The sequence below is a fragment of the Loxodonta africana genome, chromosome 19 (assembly GCF_030014295.1).
Source record: "Loxodonta africana isolate mLoxAfr1 chromosome 19, mLoxAfr1.hap2, whole genome shotgun sequence".
In the NCBI taxonomy this organism is placed as follows: Eukaryota; Metazoa; Chordata; class Mammalia; order Proboscidea; family Elephantidae; genus Loxodonta; species Loxodonta africana.
Window position 1 is genome coordinate 26,398,965 of NC_087360.1, and position 21,078 is coordinate 26,420,042.

At 39.2% G+C, this 21,078-nt stretch overlaps 1 protein-coding gene across 7 annotated transcripts in view; it reads right to left on the bottom strand.

Annotated features, from left to right (window-relative positions):
• Nucleotides 1–21,078, bottom strand: part of MTMR3 (myotubularin related protein 3) — a 202,795-nt gene that overhangs the window by 63,706 nt on the left and 118,011 nt on the right. For all 7 annotated transcript variants that reach the window (XM_064272488.1, XM_064272487.1, XM_064272486.1 and 4 more), the window contains exons 4-7: nucleotides 11,783–11,872; nucleotides 11,232–11,348; nucleotides 3,115–3,197; nucleotides 812–978 (exon numbers count right to left, since the gene is read on the bottom strand). In XM_064272488.1, coding sequence (XP_064128558.1) covers nucleotides 812–978; nucleotides 3,115–3,197; nucleotides 11,232–11,348; nucleotides 11,783–11,872 — 457 coding nt within the window. The remainder of the gene's footprint in view (nucleotides 1–811; nucleotides 979–3,114; nucleotides 3,198–11,231; nucleotides 11,349–11,782; nucleotides 11,873–21,078) is intronic.

Consider the following 21,078-nt stretch of genomic DNA (forward strand, 5'->3'; position numbering starts at 1 on the left):
ATGAAACAAAGGCTATACGATGATTCTGGAAGTCTGGGTTCCAGAACATGTTCAGCTTCCCATTTATCCTTGGGGAAGTCACCTGGCCTCTCTGAGTCTTTGTTTCTTCATCTATGGGATGAAAGGGGTGACAATAGGTAATCTGACTTGAAAATGCCAAGACAGCAAAAGGCCATTTCGTAGTCCACTATTCTGCAGCCTACCCTTATACCTCTGTACCTTTGTTCATGCTACTCACTCTGAAGATTTTTTTTCCCTATTCTCTAACCAATGAACACCTATTTAACCTTCAAAGCTTACTCAAAAGCTACTTCAAATGTAACGTCTTCTCAAACGTATATTAAAAAAAAACTCATGGCTTCCTTCCATAAGGCTTCCATACCAGTCAAGCCAGTTGCTGTCAAGGCGGCCCCAGGTGTGTCAGAGTGGAACTATGTTCTCCAGTGTTTCCAGTGGCTGATTTTGCAGAAGTAGATCACCAAGCATTTCTTCTGAGGTGCCTTCAAACTTTTGGTTAGCAGCCAAGTGCACTATTTGCACCACCCAGGGACACCAAGCTTCCCCAACCCCCATCAAACCTTATTATAGCTATTTTTAGGCCCAAGGGATTATGATGTCAGATCTATCGTTCTTCCCTTCCCGAGAGGTAGGAAGCATTTCCACTGAACTTACAAGAGAGATGGTACTGCCAGGTGCTCCAGAAACTATACACTGATTAAATGCATGAATGCTTAGGAGTCCCACTTCATGTTAAAGGTACCTCAAACAGTAGCTCAATAAGCCCCTAGGTGTACATTTAAGGAAGACCTACCTGGTCTGCACAGGTCTCCATGTTGCTCTTTTTCACTAGCATAGACCTCCATGCACCAAGCGTGGTATGCAAATGAGAACAGATCTTCTATCTTAGAAGGTGGTCGGATTGCATTGTTTAATCGCTTAAGCCACTCTTGACACTGCTCAAAGGTTGAGAACTGACACCTTTGTAAAGCCAAACAAGTATAAACGTCAATCAGCAGAGAGTTGACAATGAAATCTATGTGAAGACACGATTTCAAAGGTGCCTACTCATACTGAAGTGGCAACTACAGCTGAGAAAGCACCAGAGGCAATCACACACTTGTTACCATTTACATAAAAGCGAGTTCAACAAATTCTACCTGAGTGCAAAATGCCAAAAAGAAGATGGACATGTGGAAAATTTATTTATTTATAGACTAATGAAATCTCTTCTGAGACTGATTAAAGACAATTATTAAAATAAAATAGAACGAAACTGGCAACTGTTTTATTATATATATATATATTTTACTACAATTTAAAAAATAATAGTAAAATGATCATTATTCTGTTTCACGAACAGAGCTTCATTCCACCCCTTCCGTCACAGCCTTATGGCTGGCCCTCTCAAGAAATACATTTAGAGAAGTGGTTTTTGTTGTTGTTGTTGTGATGTATTAGGCTAAACTAAAAAATAAACATAGCACTGCTTTTGGCCAATTAGGGAATAATTTCAAAATGTGTCTATTTAGCACTTAGAAAAAATCAACAACTTTAGATACAAAATATTATGTTGAAACTTTCAGCTGTAAAGCAACTCTGTTTTATCAATTTTAATTTTCAGTACATATAACTAAGGGGTTAAAATAATTACTGTAGCATAAACTGATTTACTGAGGAATCTGTTTAAATGCTTTACCTTTTCAAATGTAGAAAGTGTTAAAAATTAAGTAATTATTAATCAGGATTTTTAAACTGTGAGTTACAGCCAGTATCTATCAAAAGCAAGCCAAATCTCAATGGCTAAAAAGCAACTTATTTACCTTGGAAAGGTTGAAGGGATCACCTTAAACCTCTCTCTCACCCCAATCACTGTGTCTGGTCAGTATGCCAACACACCATGCTTCCTGGCATTCCAGAACAGGTCAAAGGAATAAAGAAAATACAAAAAACAAAACCAAACTCATTGCTGTCAAGTCGATTTCGACTCATAGCGACCATACAGGTGGATTCGAACTGTCAACCTTTTGGTTAGCAGCCAAACGCTTAACGACTGCACCACCAGGGACCCTAAAGTAAACAGAGCTACTAAATTTAAAAATGCATTTCAGTCATCAGCTTGCAACTATTAAAGATCAGATCAGATGCGGATCATCAATGGATGCAAAATCTAGGGAGAAATTTTCATTAGAAACGGGACATTTGCATTGTCTTAAAGTGCCTCCCATAGACCACTTACTAGTTGCAAGGGAGAAAAATGTAGAAATTATACAGAAATCGGGTGACACCCTGACACAGGGATTAAAATGAACATCAGCAATGAGGGACATTCTTTGCCTCCAGATGTAACAATTACACACTGAAAAAGACACAACATCCTATATACAGTATTCCAGCTGAGAACGCATAACCTCAACTTACTCATGAAGAAACACCAGATAAACACAAAATGATGGACATTCTATTAAAACCAAAGGAGGGGAGGACGGTTGTATTCTGCAAAAAAATACGAGTGTTCCAGATTGAAGGAAGCTAGGGAGTCACGGCGTCCAAATGCAGATGGGACAAAGACTGGACCTGTGCTGAATGACGTGGGGGACAAAAGGGGTGCGATAAACAACACTACTGGGTCAGCCAACAAAACTGGAATGTGGATTGGATAAAATTATTATCAATGTAAAATTGTGAAGATGATAATGATACAATGATTATGTAAGAAAATATCCCTCCCTGCTCTTAGGAAATGCACACTGAAGTATTGAGGAGTGAAGAGCCATGGTTATGTAACTTACCCTTAAATCTTTCAGAAAAAGAGACACTCCCCCACAAATGATAAAGCAAATCGGGTAAAATGTTATCCATGAATTTGTATAAATAGTATTGTGGTGTTCTTTGTACTGTTTTTATTTTTGTAAATTCGAAATTATTTCCAAATAAAAAGTAAAAAATACCCTTCGACATAGCAAAGTATTCTAGATTATTTCAGGCACTAATTATTCAGAAAATATTTCTAACAAGGGTGATGCTCAAAAGCTGTTTTTCTAAATTATCAAACCATGTCTTCATTCTTCAAAAAATATTTTCCACACTAAACAGCAGCATACATACACTACATACCTGATAACTTTGCAGTCTTTGCAAGTCAAATGAAGTTGAAATATATCTCGGCATTCAACACTTTCTATAAGCTGTAATGGAATCTGCAATTAAAAAAAATAAAGTCTCCTTAATCCAAAAGACATTGACCCTGCAGTTCTTCAACATGTCCAAAAAGATTGATTAGAAAGCTCTCTACAAGAGAAAGAAGCAGACAGAACCGAAAATTTATCTGGATCAATAGTACTCAAGTGATTTACTACTGAGTGAATTAGGGCTTCCCATTCTCTATCCCTAAATCAAAGACTTCAAGTCATGTCACAGCACGAAGACAACAAACAAAGAGGCAGCACCACCTCTGGCAAAAAGGTGAACACTTTCTCTCAGGTATCAGGCGCACAAGCTCATCAATCAAAGTACTACTTTAAACACTATAAGTGGTTGTGATTTGCACTGACACAGAAGCTGAAGGGAACCAAGGTGGTAACCCTGTCCTGCTTATGGAAAAGAACTGCAGATCAGGGTATAAGTGGGACCATACCTGCTTCTTGCCCCAAATGACTAAGTGGCTTAATGTCAGCAAAAGAACCTCTTGTAAGAGGCTAGAGGTCTAACTAAACTGCCTGCAGGTTACACAGAAAATAAGACTGAAGAATAGCTGCTGGTCAGGCTTGCTGCTCAGCAGAATAGACCCACAGGTCTCAAGAAGGAGGCAATGGGCCACACCAGTTGTCAAAGGTCCATTAACTGGCTAGGTTTGGCTTGATTCAAAAGACCAGTTGAGGAACTCTGTTTACAAAGTGGGGCTTCAGGTAGGACAGGCTGGAAAGGTTCCCTCCCTGCCAATCTGGTCAGCGTGCTCTTTTGAACATAGGATTATGTACAACACTGGAGGACTAGAAAAGGGAGACAGACAGGACGCAAAGCATCTGAATGGGATTAAAAATCTTCTGAGTGATACCAAGATCCTCCCTCTGGTCCTCAGCCCATCCTGACTCAAACCCTGGCAGGCTTCAAAAAGCTCTTTCCAAACCTTCAAAAGAGAGCCTGAAAAAATAACAGTGGATACTCCCATTCCTTGGAAAAGGGGTAGACAACTTGCCTCTTAACACTGTATCAAGCCTAGCCAAAATGTGGCTCTGGGAGTTGCAAGAAGCATTTCAACAATTTGTGTTTAGCATGAGGAGAATGAGGAGGAGGAGGCAGTCTCCTCCAACACAGATAAAAACAAGAGAATGCTGCCTATGCAAGGTGACCCTTGTGTTAGCTGAGCCAGTTTCAGGAACAGGCTTCCTGCAATCCCTGCCCCACCATGCAGCTGTCAGAATCAGCAGAGAACTACCTGAACAGGGGACGTAGAGATCAAAAAGAAGCCCAAAGCTGCAAGTTCTGGACAAAGAAACAGAAACTGGGCCGGGGATTAAAGAAGCGAAGAAAGCTAAATAGCTTTACTCAAATAAGTGGCTAGGAGTTTCTACTTCAGGACTTAAAGTCTTCTTGCTTCTAAATCTACAGTCTACAGAGTTCCCTCACAATTTTAATAGGACTGGGAGTAAGAGAAAGACTAAGAAATCTTGCCTGTGTTTTCAGAAAAAAGAAGTTTCGGGATATATGTTTTTGTTTAAGTCTTATCACCAAGGTGCTGTGAGAAACTGAAGCTGATATGGCTAAAAATCCTTTCAAGACCTATACATCTAAAAAAAGGCGGAGGGCGGGGGAGGACATATCAGTAGGGATAAATTATAAAGGAAATTAGAAAATGACAGTGATTTGTTCTCAGGCCAGTCTTCTGTAACAGACTTTTTTGTGTTTTTAAATGTACCCATTCTAACTATCATTCCCCTTCCACCCTTCTCCCCCGAAAAAAGGCAACAGCCAGACTAGCAATTAAGAGGTCTGAGTTCTAGTACTAATCTTTAGAAATTTTGCCAGTTAAAGATCTATTCCTATATATGCTTCCTGGCTTCCTTGGTTGGGCAAGTGCCTCCAAACTCCTCATAATCCCTTGCCTGCCCCTAGCCTCTGCTTTCTGAACCTCATATGATCACAGTTTAGGAAGAAGCTGGGTTGGAATGACAGTGAGCTTTAAAAATTCACATGGAGGGGCTGTTCTCCCAGAAGTTATCTGCATCCCAGGTCTGCTTCAACTGCCCTTCCTAACAGCTAAAAAAAAAAAACTTGGAAACCGGCTAATGCTATTAGCAGCTGCCAGGTGGGAGTGGGCCAGTCTGTGCTGCTTTACAACAGAGAATAGATAAGCTTTATATCCTACTACTGGACCACAGCCCAGTAGTTGTGCCCAAACTTCCTGAATAAGAATAATAAAATACTTCCGTTGCCTTTGATTCCGATTCACAGTGCCCTGTAGGACAGAGTAGAACTGCCCCGCAGGGTTTCCAAGGCTGTAATCTTTACGGAAGCAGACTTCCACAACTTTCTCTTGCAGGGCAGCTGGTGGGTTCAAACCACCAACTTTTCTTGCGCTTAACCACTGTGCCACCAGGGCTCTTAAATAAATTAAACACCGCAGAGCACACAAAATATTTGCTACCTGAAATGCATTCAACATACAATTTTTCATGTATTTTAATATCACAAATTTAAGGAAGGAGAATTAAAATGTTGGTTCGATGCATTGAACTCAGAGTGCAAATACTAGCAAGTCACCAAAAACAACCATGAGTGCTCAGGTCCATCTATGGATAACAACAGACTTTAAATACTCATGCACACTGTCACATGCAGGAAAGTTTCGTAAGTGACAAGAATAGGAGGACATAAATGAGAAAAACCTGATTTTATATTAAATGAGCATCTCCCCTTTTTCTTCTACCTTCTACCCCAATTTTCTCCCTATGCAAGGGTCTAACATGCTCCCTCCAGAGCTTGCCTCCTTTTTTAAAATGGCAGAATTGGCCTTCTTTTCCTCTTCATACATCAACCAAAATATTCCAAGTTTTTCTACTTTCTCAAGGCCCCCTCCCTTGCTTTTAGTTTAACTTTCCTTACATATGAAAAGGATCTTATAACCACTTCTATTACTAGACATACCCAATATTCAATCTCATAAGCAAAGAATTATACATTCAAGAGCTAGTTCAATTCCCTCATTTTACAGCCTAAGAAGGTTAACTCAGCTTCATTATAAACTGGTGGCAAAGTAAGAATCAGAATCCATGTCTGTCTTCTAGTCCAGACTCCTCCCACCATATATGGGGTCTTTCTTCCTTCCTCTAAGATTGCCCTTCCTTTCTGTCTGAGCTCTACTTTAGCTTTTCTTTCACAGTTAAATGGCCTCTTCCACTAGGGAAGTTCAAGAGAAAAACAGAGTACATTCACCTCAAGATTCCTGAGGGGCAATCCTACACAAAGAAGAATAGCAAGAAATCTTGAAATCACTTTCAAATCCTCTCTAGCTCACTGATGCAATGTCTTATAGCAACTCATTTTCTTTTTGCTCCTTTCTCCTCTACCTTCTACCTGCCAGGTAATTCCTCCTCCTTTTACAATGCATTTCCTATTATGAAATCCAAAATTCCACCAAGCTCATGCTCAAATAATGCATCAAACACATTCAATGCTGTTAACCAACTCCTCAGAAGGCCGAAAGTCACATCGTGGGCACCAAGATCTGTAAGAGCATCAATCCAGAAAGGCAGAGGAGCAGCAGCTAGACGGTTTAATAGACATGCATAGCTATTAAAGGCCCACAGCTACTGTCACACTGCAGAGGGAATTTTATGTCACCACACCCTACTACACTTACCTCCTGAATTCATTCTGGGTGTGCCTGAGGTGAGTGTGAGTTTTTAAGCACCAGAATTTAAGAGTGGGATAATTTCTATCTTTTTAAGAACAAATGCCCTTTTAGTAGGCTGAATGGGAAGTACTGATCTCATACACACATTTGAAGTAAAACTGACAGTAAACACAGCGAAAGTACGGCAAGTGATGAGTCTAAACTTAAAATCTAAAATCAACTGGGGGAAACCTGAACACTAAATCTTTTCATTTAAAAGCCAGTCAGAGGAGGAAGACCTTCACAAAGACCCCAACTCTCCTATTGATAACCTTCGATATTTACAAGCTACCCTTCCAGCACTGGTTTCAGAGGTCTCTGCTGGCATGTGTGAACACTGGCAAAGTGTGTTAAGTGTTAACAATAACCTCCTCCTCAGGCATGGGGAATGAAGATTTTGCTATACTACAGTTAGACAACAGGGGAATGTGAAGAAATTCTAAGGAAAGGTTTTTCCAGGTGCTATACTTCCATCTTTTTCCTAAGAGGCATTAACAGGCTGGCCTGGAAATGGGAGTTTTGATGCCCTCGTAAATACGAACCTTGATTTTACAAATTATTCCTGACTCAAACTCAGCATACATTTTTTGAAGGTCATAATTCCATCCGCTTATGTATAGACTGTGGGGCTTTAGCCCTCACCCCACTCCCATCAAACTGTTCTCATTACAGGGTACCACTGGCACTTCGGTAAGTGGGGAGGGACTCATGCAGAAAGGACACAATTTGCTGCTTTGCAAGGTAAGCATCTGACGCCCAAGACCAACTTGTTCCAAGCACAGGCGCGGCATCCATCTAGGATTTTCATGCTACTTACTGGGATTTCAGAAGCAGATTGAGAGGCAGTCTATTAAATTACACAACAAAAATTGTTTTAAACTTTCATGGATTCCACATGAACGCTTACTTGTTTATAAGTTATCAAAGCATCAAATAAATATACCCGTATATACATAAAAATATAGTTTGGGGACAGCACAGAATGGGAACAATCCACACTTTAAATGCTACAAATGAACTCTACTACAGAGCTTCTTTACCCTAGGAATTGGAAACTTGATATTCAGTGAATGTGTGTGGATTACAGTAACAATGCATATGGTATCTGACCTCACACACACATTTTACTCAATGTGCTGTGAAATTAAAAGAAAATATATGCCATCAGGTTGCTATTTAAAACTGGAGAGTAAGTCATTTTCCACACTGCTAAATGAGTTGATTTAAGCATACAAAATGATGCAAATCGGGGCATGCCACAATACATACTAGCACATTTGGGCTTCAATGGTTTAAATGTGTTTGACTTAGATATAATAACCCTTAAAGGGGGCCTCTTGGTCAATCCCACAAGTTTTATAGAAATACTTATCCGCTAAGGGAGGGCAGGAGGGAGAGAGGGACAGCAACATCAACTCTTTTACCTCCCTCCACCCAGGACCTGTTGCAGGAGGAGCCACTGTTTCCTGGAGTAACCTCAGGTTTCAAGATCTTTAGTACTAACTGTGATGACATTAACTTCCTTTACAGACAAGTTCTAGTCTCTCTCCATCTAAAATATTTAAAGTCACTGCAACGCCAAAATACTTTTGCACAACCATTTTTCTGTGCAAAGCCATTATCTTGAGCTTCTTATTTTATTCAAGTGACATGCAGGCTCTGTATCTTAGAGGGTTACAATAAATAGTGAGAAAACACTTTTATATGAGGAAATGGGTCAAAAGTAAGAGGTACAGTAAGTTTCTGTAAACATTATTATTTCAATCATAAAGGGGACCAGCAATTCCAGTAGATCTAGTCATATAGCTGCCACTCAAGACAATGATGATGTATAGTACACAGGCCTATTCACACAGCAATACATTAAAGTGAGCTCTGGGTAGGCACCATGTCTGGCCACAAAGGTAACAAGAAAAAGCCCCTGACACAGCTCACGAAGCAGGCCAAGGAAATGGATGTGGAAGAGAAGGCTTTCAAACAGAAACAAAAAAATGGAGCGTAAGAAACCCAAGGAGCTAAAAGCGAAGGTCATAGGGCATTACCCTGATCACAGGTGGAATCAAAAAACCTGGCAAAAAAGTAAGTTATTCTTTGTGACTGAGGCAATGATGACTCTTGATTGCCATTCCTGTTTAAACACCTGGATTCCCTCCTATAACATCTGTTGCTAGAATGAAGCATCATCTTAGAGCCTATTGTACATTTAAGAATAAACTTTTATAAAAAAAAGAAAGAATCATATAATGGTTTATCTTCTCTTTAACTCTTCTCATTCAGTCATTCCTATGTTGGCTGTGAGGTCAGAGTAAACCCAGTCCAGAATCCTACCAAAGTCTGCTCTTCAGTCTTTGTTATGCCCTGAATTCTGTACTACTTGGAATTAAACCAACTTATTTGAGAAGAAAAAAAAGAACTTTCAGCTCAAAATGGGGAAAATAACCTAATGCTCATTTCTAACCAACATTAACTACAATTCACTTAATATTTACTGAGTATCATGACACCAGGACACATGCTGGATCCTGAAGATACAAACAACTAAAAAATTACAACATACCTAGTAAATCTTGTAAAGGTATGTTTAAGATATAGAAGAAGCCAGAGGAGGGTGTAATTAACTGTCAGGGAGGAAACTGGGGCTGAGAAAGACTTCACAGAGGGTGTTACCACCTGAACGGGGTTTTGAAAAATGAAGAGAAGTCCACTGGGCAGGAGAGGGGAGAATACAGATATGTGAGGTATGGCTGAATATTCCAAGGAGGCTGGTTTTACTAGTACTAAGGAGAGAAAAGGAAATACAAAGAAGCAGACAAAATAGCTGGCAGGCACCAAGGACCACAAACAATCTTGACGCCATGCTAAGTAATTTGATCTTCACCTTAGAAGTAATAAAGAAACACTGAAAAGCCTAATTGAGCTGGTGAATGACATGATCAAATTCATGCTTCCTTTCCAACAGACCTTACTCCCAAATAGATCTAAAAATAAGTTTCTGAAATACATGGTCATAAACTGATGAGCTGAGAAATAGAGAAATGCAAGCATATGAAACTTTATCATCAACACATGCAATTTAATTATAATTTCATTGATTCCAGCCATTTAAACGTTGAAAGAACACAAAATTAAATTGGGCAGCTTGACTAATTAGTACTTTCATTACTTCCACAGTGGCTATGGATTTTACAGGAGTTTCCACCCTTTCACACTGATCACCATCACTCAATTCCAAATGGACCCTACTGGACCCAGCTACATGGTATAAAAGAACAGTATGCCCCCTTTCTTGATGAATCTGTTGTGTATTTTTAACTGGTGGAGAGAAAACTAATGTAATAGCTGCCTGACTCAGCTGAACAGGACAGACGTATGATCACAGCCCAATATAGAAGTTAAAGGGAATTCTGGCCAGAATGGCTCCTGCACATAAATGCTTAACAAAGACCAACTGCAAAGAAAACTGCAATCACTTGAATCTTTTGACAAATGAAATAATGTGACTGAGAAAATCTGGGTAACTTTTGAACTGCTTAGTAAAATGAACATAAGTGACAGATTTCAAAGAATCCCAAAAGGATCCTAAAAACATACAATCTGAATGGAGTCCTAAGCTGTCATAAGGTATCATAACATACTTTTCTATGCTAGGACTCAAGCTCAGAAAGCCACAATACTGGCAACTGAAGAAGGCGGCATTCATTTGGTGGAAGCACATGAACTGTCCTTTGTGGGCCTTTGTGGTTTCATTGGAGACTATTAATGACAGCAGTGCACTGCAAGAGCCAGTTGACTGAGAGTGCCCTCATAACTGAAAAGCATAAAGGCACTCTGGAGAATTAAGTCTCCCTTTCCTTCAGTAATATATAGTCCATTATGCAAATAAACATTGTACTTAACATCTATATTTACACCACTAAGGAGCCATTAGAGCAACTGCACCCTATAATGAAAGTTGGCTTTGAGCTCAAAGTACATCCCATTATTTGACATTAAGGCCCAGGATATCATCTCACCTAGGTGGATGGTAACTACTAAATGCTGAGACAAAAAATTCTGTACAGTCTTTGGACCCTTATAAAGCTTAATGATACAGCATTACCTAGTACAAACCAACCAGTGTTACTAAACAATGGACATCTTACATACCAACAGACAACTACATCCATCATTTTAAATCAAGTAGTACCCCTTAAATGATAAAATTGAGAAAAAAAGAAGAGAATACAATGCTTTAATACCCAACCCTGTATGACTTGCTTCTCTTTGAGAACAGTAACATCAAATTTTTTACTTCCTTTCTCCATCTACCTTAGCAGGAGAACAGTTGGTAATCGCTTACATTTACAAGAGACTCCTTGAACTTGATGTGAAGTCTGTAATTAGAAAGGGCAATGATGGCATCCTCAGCACGGCCCACATACTCTGTGCTCTCTCCATGAAGTTCAAGGAAAGGAACCTTCAAAATGGAAGAAGAAACCCTTCAGAGCTCTGAAGCAGTAAAGCAGTCTTCAAACACAGGTCAAACGAATGGGTGGTAAATCTTGTTACCCAAGCTTTTAAAACACAGTGTGTAAGTGGGTAAGAAACTGAAAGAGGATGGGTTCACATCCACTGAATTGAAATATACCTAATTATTCAAAATTTACTAAAGGAATGACACAGGGGAGGCCATTTCAAATGGTGGATTCTCAGGAAATAGGACTTTCTAAAATAAGGGATGTCTTCCATTATGCATTTCTACTATATGTATGGTTTAAGAAAAAATATATATTATATATAAAAAAAAAAAAAACCCAGTGCCATATATGGCGGCTTTATTATTTCAATCCATTTGCTTCATTGTAACTATGATGTTGAACACTTATTGTACAATCAAGACCCTATAATTACCTGAAGATTCTCATCCTCCCGGATCAGCTGCTTCCTGGGAAAGATCTGATTTGCCTGGATGCACTCAAGGCTATGCCGAGTCTCTTCATCCTGAAAAACCCAAAACCTTTAAATAATTTCCAAGCTCCTACTCATTCACATTTACTTATGTTCATTCATTCATATCAGCAAAATCACAACAAGAAACCAATGAGCAAGGTGATCAGAAAGAAAAGCTCAAGGAGAAAATATTCATTCCCAAAAGTGTTGCATCCCATATTATCAGGCATCTCTAATCAGGGAACAGAGTCCCTGGGTGGTGCACATGGTGAACCCGTTCGGCTGCAAACCAAAAGATTGGAGGTTTGAGTCCACTCATAGGTGCCTGCAAAGAAAGGTATGGAAGCTTACTTCTGAAGTCTTAGCCGCTGAAAATCCTACGGAGCATAATTCTGCCCTGACACACATGGGGCTGCCACGAGTGGGGGCTGACTTGACGGCAACTGCTTAGTCAGAGAACACACAGGTGCAAAAAATGTCAAAGAGGTTAAGAATGGTTCTATCAGGCACTCATGTGTTATCAGTACAGTTCTTCAAAAAAAAAAAAAAACAAATATAGTCTTTTTTTCTCTTTTCAAAATCTTAAATTCTTATTTTTGAGAGATACACATTGAACTATTTGAGAATGAAATATGTGATGTCTGGCATTTGCTTCAAAATAATCAAGGGAGAGTAAGGAAGAAGTGAATGGGGGTATAAATGAAAAATGACTGTCCATGAATTGATAATTGATGAAACTAGGTATGTGTGGAGTTCATTATACACCATTATGTTTACTTTGATGTGAAATTACATAAAATTTCCATAACAGATTTTTAAAAGTTTTTAAGGAAATGTAATCTTAAAAATTCAATTTCTCAAAGTGAAAACATGTGCAAACCACTACTGCTAGTTTAATCTGCCTGATGTTACAAAAGATCTACTTCATGTTAAGACGATTTCAAAAGAGGAAGAAATAAATTCCAACTGAAACAGCACCTGAATAGAAGTATAATTTATATAAGAAGTAATCTTTTTACATTATAAACTTCCACAGTACAGGAAAATAATTGTAATCTACCAGAAAGCCTGACAGTAAATTATGATGGAACCTGCTTACACAGAAATTGATAAAAGAACAACAGCCACATCATATTCAACTGACAGTACTAAGAGTTATAAACTCTACTGACTGGCCATTTCTGCATATGCTACTTACCACAATCCCAACAATTCCGTAAACTTCCTAAAGGAGACAAAAATCCTACCTATAGATAGCACTTAAGGTTTAATCCAACAGCAATCTTAACCATAAAATAGTAATACTCTACTACTGTGGTTTTCAAAGTAAGGTCCACAGATTCTGAGACCCTGAAACAGGCGCTGTGAGTCAAAACCATTTTCATAGTAATACAACATTATCTGCTCTTTCACTGTGTGGACATGTGCACTAGTGGTGCAAAAAGAATTGGTGGGTAAAACTGCTAGTGCCTTAGCACCATCAAGGCACTGGTGCTCATTTCACTAAAGAAAGTAGAGTAGCTAAGGTGAAAGGAAGAAATGAGGAACTAAAAGAGCTGAACGGAAGATTTCAAAGGGTAGCTCAAGTACTATAATGAAATGTGCAAACACCTGGAGACAAAAAACCAAAAGGGAAGAACATGCTTAGCATTTCTCAAGCTGAAAGAACTGAAGAAAAAATTCAAGCCTCGAGTTGCAATACTGAAGGATTCTACAGGGAAAATACTCAACAATGCAGGAACCATCAAAAGAAGATGGAAGTAATACACAGAGTCACCGTGCCAAAAAGAATTGGTCAACATTCAACCATTTCAGGAGGTAGCATATGATCAAGAACCCATGGTGCTGAAGGTCCAAGCTGCACTGAAGGCATTGGAAAAAAACATGGCTCCAGGAATCGACAGAATACCGAGATGCTTCAACAAAAGTATGTAGCTCTGGAAGTACTAACTTATCTATGCCAAGAAATTTGGCAGACAGCTACCTGGCCAACCGACTAGAAGAGATCCATATTTGTACCCATTCCAAAGAAAGATGATCCAAGAGAATGTGGAAATTATTGAACAGTATCATTAATATCACACACAAGTAAATTTTGTTGAAGATCATTCAAAGCAGTTGCAGCAGTACATCAACAGGGAACCGCCAGAAATTCAAGCTGGATCCAGAAAAGGATATGGAACAAGGGATATCACTGCTGATATTAGATGGATCATGACTAAAAGCAAAGAATACCAGAAAGATGTTTACCTGTGTTTCACTGACTACACAAAGGCATCCGACTGTGTGGATCATAACAAATTATGGATAACACTGCGATGAATGGGAATTCCAGAACACTTAAATGTTGCTCATGGGGAACTAGTACTTAGACTAACTGGCAGTCGTTCGAATAGAACAAGTGGATACTGTGTGGTTTAAAATCAGAAAAGGTGTGCATCAGGGTTGTGAGCATTTCATCATACTTATTCAATCTGTATGCTGAGCAAATAATCCGAGAAGCTGGACTACATGAAGAAGAACTCAAAATCAGGATTGGAGGAAGGCTCATTAACAACCATGTGATATGTAGATGACACAATCTTGCTTGCTGAAAGTGAAGAGGACTTGAAACACCGGATGAAGATCAAGGACCACAGCCTTCAGTATGGATTACACCTCAACATAAAGAAAATAAAAATCGTTACAACTGGGCCAATAAGCAACATCATGATAAATGGCGAAAAGACTGAAGTTGTCAAGGATTTCATCTTACTTGGATCCACAATCAACGCCCATGGCAGCGGCAGTCAAGAACTCAAAAAGATGCACGGCATTGGGCAAATCTGTTACGAAGGATCTCTTTAAAGTGTTAAAGAGCAAAGATGTCACTCTGAGGACTAAGATGCGCCTGATGCAAGCCATGGTATTTTCAACAGCCTCATATGCATGTGAAAGCTGGACAAGACTGAAGGAGAATTGATGCCTCTGAATTACAGTGTTAGTGACCAAAAACCAACCCAAACCCAGTGCCGTTGAGTCAATTCCGACTCATAGCGACCCTATAGGACAGAGTAGAACTGCCCCAAAGAGTTTCTAAGGAGCTCCTGGCAGATTCGAACTGCCGACTCTTTGGTTAGCAACCATAGCACTTAACTGCTGCGCCACCAGGGTTTCCTTAGTGTTAGTGAAGAATACTGAATATACCATGGGCTGCCAGAAGAACAAACAAATACAGAATGCTCATTAGAAGCAAGGATGGTGAGACTTCATCTCACATATTTTGGACATGTTATCAGGAGGGACCAATCTCTGGAGAAGGACATCATGCTTGGTAGAGTAGAGAGTCAGCAAAAAAGAGGAAGACCCTCAATGAGATGGACTGACACAGTGCCTACAACAATAGGCTCAAGCATGACAACGATTGTCGGGATGGTACAGGTCCCGGCAGTGTTTCGTTCTATTCTATGTGGGGTCACCATGAGTCAGAATTCACTCAACGGCACCTAACAACAATATAGACGAGTTCTAATCAAAAGGAGGAATATGCAGAACAGAATTTCAAATTCTCATAGAATCCGGACTTCCTGGAGCCACGGAGGCAGGATGAACCACTGAAACTACTGCCATGAGATAATCTTTAAATCTTAAACCAAAAATATCCCCTGAAGTCTTCTTAAAAACAAATAATAGTTTAGCTTAACTAGTAAAGAACATCTGCCTTGAGCATTATGCTGTTTTAAGATTTATCTCTATCAGATCAAACTGAAAATAGTAACTCAAAAGATTAGACAGGAAACTTTGGGGACAGTAAGTTTATGTTAATGGGACAGGAACAACTCAGAAAAGATGGGTGAGAATGGTTGCACAATTAAAAAAAAATTAGAAGAACGTAATCAGTATCACTGAATTGTACATGCTGAAACTGTAGAGTTAGGGTATGTTCTCCTGCATACATTTTCGACAACTACAAAAAATAAATTATTTTTTACAACACACAGAAAAATATGCTGCATGCTGAAATACTATGGTTGTTTCAAGGTAAAGCACTTGTGCAACCGTTTCAGTCACAAGCTAGACACTTTTTTTTCATTAAACACCATTTTAATTAAAAAAGGGAGCCTTGGAGGGGCAGCAGTTAAAGCAGTTGCCTGCTAATGGAAAGGTTGGCAGTCCAAAACCACCAGTGAGTGGCTCTGTGGGAGAATGATGTGGCAGTCTGCTTCCATGGAGGTTCACAACCTTGGAAACTCTATGGGGTTACTATGAGTTGGAAGAGACTAGCAGTGCGTTTTTCAGGTAATTAAAAGAACTGAGAGACAAACTACAGTAATTTAGGCATTTGGCATACCTTATCTCCAGATACTGACAATAAATAGTGAGTATTTATTGTTAATGGTAAGTCTTTTATGCAAAAATAAGAATTTTGGAAAACCTGTTATCTGCCATCATAAACTTGACAACCTTCCAATACTTAAGACTTGTCTGAAAAGATTAGTGGTGATATTACCAAATGTGATTTTTTTTTAATTATATAATAAAATATGTCAGCATTTGGAAGATCTGCATTACTCAAAGGAACCCATTATTTTCCAAATGGCCAATTCATGATGTCATAAAATCATTCATAAATAAAATTTCCATTCAAAGTACAAGATAGATCAATTGGATGTAATATAACAGAGAACAAAAAGTTCATTGATAACAGCTTCAGATTCCACATTTCAACTACCATTAAAGGACTACCACTTGTTGAGTTTTGGTGTACTACTAAAAGAAAATACAATTATCTGGAAAAACTATTAAAAAATACCCTTTCCTTTTCTAACTACATATCTCTGTGAGGCTGAATTTTCTTCATACATTATCAATCAAAACAACATATCGTAACAAATTGAATGCAGAAGTAGATACATGAATCCAGCTATCATCTATTACGCCAAACATTAAAGATATCTGCAAAAGTGTAAAACAGTATTATTCTTTTCACTATTTTAGAATGAGGAAAAATAGCATATTTTCATCAAAAATGCTATTTATACTTGCATATAATTGGTTATTGTTATTTTTAATGAATTTAAAACATTTTATAGACCTCAGCTTTAATTTCTAATGTGGTAAATACAGAGAGAAATAACCCACATAAACAAAAGCTCTTTGGGAAGCTCAATAATTTAAGAACATAAAAAGAGGTTCTATGACCAAAAGATTAAGAACTATTGCTCTACTATACTCCAATACGAAATACCTATTAAAGCTGTTCCATTTGAAAAGTCAGCCTTTCCCTAACATCAATCTCTTAGTGTCAATCTGTAACAGAAAAAGCCATACAGAGATCTGAATAGCAACTACCCACCTCCCTCAAACCAAAACCAAACCCGTTGTCATCAAGTTGATTTTGACTCACAGTGACTCTATAAGACAAAGTAGAACTGCCCCACAGGGCTTCCAAGGCTCTAATCTTTTTTTTTTTTTTTCAAATAATATTGAGTTTTTGGTGAAAGTTTACACAGCAAGTTAGGTTCTCATCTGAAAATTTCCACACAAATTGTTCAGTGACATTACTTACATTTATCACAATGTGTCAGCATTTTCTTTAACTGCGTTCTGTTTGTTCCCTTTCTAGTATTACAGTTGCCCTGCTCCTTTATCTTCTCATCTTCGCTTTTGAGAAACTGTTGACCTTTTGGCCTCATACTGATGGTTTAAGTAAGGCACCAGTCTTACAGGTAATATCGTTTATTTTGTGTGCCACTCAGCTATTTTGTTAAAGGTGATCTCTGGATAGGTTCAGTTCTAGGTTTAAAGCATGTCTTGGGCGATAGTCTCAAGGTCCTCTATTCACTATTGTTCCAGCTTGTCTGGCCCTTTTTTCCCCTCCCCCTCAAATAAGAATTTGAGTGCTGCTCCATATTTTTCTCCCATCCTATCCAGGACCAACTATCGTGGCCCTGGGTCAGAATGGTTAGTAATGGTAGCTGTGCACCATCTAGTTCTTCTGGTCTCAGGGTAGATGAAGTTGTGGCTCTTGTAGACTTGTTTCTGCCTGGTGATTTTGGTTGCCTTCTTACTGTTTCATGTCTGGTGAACTGAGACCCATAGTTATATCTTAGATGGCCGCTCACAAGCTTTTAAGACGTCAGATGCTACTCACTTTACTAGGATGCAGATCATGATTTTTGTGAATTATGTTATACCAACTGACTATGAGACTATGGTCCTAAGCCTTCAAATCCAGAAAGCCAATGCTCGCAAGAGTTTGGTTATGTCTGAGGACTATCCCTATTTGTGTCTTCACTGAACATTGTGACTACACCCACACATTTGTATTTACATGTTATCTATAGATACCTATGTGTTTTATTGACTATGCAAAGGCATTCGACTGTATGGATCGTAAAAAATTAGATAATATTTCAAAGAATGAAAAATTTTGAAGAACTGTGAAAAAAAATATTTCGAAGAATGGGAATTCTGGAATACTTAATTGAGCTCATGAGGAACTTGTACATAGTTCAAGATGCACTTGTTTAAACAGAACAAGGGGATACTGTGTAGTTTAAAGCCAGGAAACGTATGCATCAGGGTTGTATCCTTTTGCCATACCTATTCAATCTATATGCTGAGCAAATAATCTGAGAAGTTGGACTATAGGAAGAAGAACGGGGTAACAGGATTGGAGGAAGACTCATTAACAACCTATGTTACGCAGATGACACAACCTTGCTTGCTGAATGTGAAGAGGATTTGAGGCACCTACTGATGAAGATCAAAGACCACAGCCTTCAGTATGCATTACACCTCAACATTAAGAAAACAAAAATCCAGGGAAGGGATGGACAGAGGGAGACGGGTATTCACTAATTAGATAGTAGATAAGAACTATTTCAGGTGAAGGGAAAGACAACACAATACAGGAGAGGTCAGCACAACTGGACTAAACCAAAAGCAAAGAAGTTTCCTTAATAAACTGAATACTTCAAAGCTCAGCATAGCAGGGGCAGGGGTTTGGGGACCATGGTTCCAGGGGACATCTAAGTCAATTGGCATAATAAGATCTATTAAGAAAACATTCTGCATCCCACTTTGGACAGTGGCTAGCAAGCAGCCATCTAAGATGCATCAATGGGTCTCAACCCACCTGGAGCAGAGGAGAATGAAGAACACCAAAGACACAGGGTAATTATGAGCCCAAGAGGCAGAAAGGGCCACATAAAGCAGAGACTACATCAGCCTGAGACCAAAAGAACTAGATGGTGCCGGCTACAACCAATGACTGCCCTGACAGGGAACACAACAGAGAACCCCCGAGAGAGTAGGAGAGCAGTGGGATACAGACCCCAAATTCTTGTAAAAAAAAACAGACTTAATGATCTGACTGAGACTAGAAGGATCCCAGTGGTCATGGTCCCCAGACCTTCTGTTAGCCCAAAACAAGAACCATTCCCAAAGCCAACTCTTCAGACAGGGATTGGACTGGACAACTGGATAGAAAATGATGCTGGTCAAGAATGAGCTTCTTGGATCAAGCAGACACGTGAGACTGTGTTGGCATCTCCTATCTGGAGGGGAGATGAGAGGGCAGAGGGGGTCAGAAGCTGGTGGAATGGACAAAAAAGAGAGAATGGAGAGAGTGTGCTGTCTCATTACAGGGAGAACAATTAGGAGTATATAGCAAGGTGTATATAAATTTTTGTATAAGAGACTGACTTGATATGTAAACTTTTACTTAAAACACAGTAAAAATTTTAAAAAAGAAAACAAAAATCCTCACAATTGGACCAATAAGCAACATCATGATAAACAGAGAAAGGACTGAGGTTGTCAAAGATTTCATTTTACTTGGACCCACAAACAACACCCATGGAAACAGCAGTCAAGAATCAAAAGACTCACTGCACTGGGTAAATCAGCCGCAAAAGATCTCTTTAAAGTGCTGAAAAGCAAAGATGTCACCTTGAAGACTGAGGTGCACCTGATCCAAGCCATGCTGTTCTCAATCACCTCATATGCATGCAAATGCTGGATAATGAATAAGGAAGACTGAAGGTGAACTGATTCCAATGAATTGTGGTGATGGTGAAGAATATTGAATGGACTACCAAAAGAACAAACAAATCTTTCTTCCAAGAAGTACAACCAGAACACTCCTTAGAAACAAAGATGGCGAGACTATGTCTCACATTCTTTGGACTACTATCAGGAGGATATCAAGCCCTGGAAAAGGACATCATGCTTAGTACAGTAGAGGGTCAGCAAAAAAACAGGAAGACCATCAACAAGATGGACTGGCACACCAGCTACAACAATGCACTCAAGCATAACAACGATTGTGAGAATGGCACAGGACTGGGCAGTGCTTCATTCTGTTGTACGTAGGGTCACTATGAATTGAAACCAGCTTTTTTTTTCCATGGCACTGAACAAAAACAAAGATATTTCCAGGAGACCTGGTGGCACAGTGGTCAAGAGCTAAGCTGCTAACCAAAAGGTCAGTAGTTCGAAACCACCAGCCATTCCCTGAAAACCCTATGGGGCAATTCTATTCTGTCCTATAGGATTGATGTGAGTCGGAATCGACTGGATGGGAACGGGTCAGGTTTTTTGGTTTTTATAGATACTATCCCTGGTGGGCCAGTGGTTAAGGGCTACATCTGCTAACCATAAAGGTCAGCAGTTCAAATCCACCAACCACTCCTTGGAAACCCTATAGGGCAGTTCTACTGTGTCCTGTAGGGTGACTATGAGTCAGAATCGACTTAATGGCAATGGTTTTGATTCTGTTTCTATCCATTCTCACCTACGAACGTATCTGTGCCTACCCGTATACCAATTTGCCTATACCCATCCATGTGTGCTCAAATGCTCATTATTACTTTGGTTGTGCTATGCTCACTACATCCACAATCAGTGCCACCTTTCCCTTCGCCAAAAATAAGTAGTTTTTCCTGTACAAACTGTACTTTCCCCATCCCAACCGCTGGTAACCATCAATGAACAGTGGTCTCTCTGTATCTATTCTTGTCTTCTTAGAGGGATCATGCAATATATGTCTTTATATGCTTGACTTATTTCACTTAGCATTATGCTCTCCAGGTCCATCCATGCTATGTTTTCTGGACTCACCATTGTTCTTTATGGTTGTGTAGTATTCCATTCTATGTATGTACCACAGTTTGCTTATCCATTCATCCATTGATGAATATTTTGGTGTGTTTCCATTTATTTGCTATTGTGAAGGTTATAAATCTTTACTGAAGCAGACTGTCATATCCTTC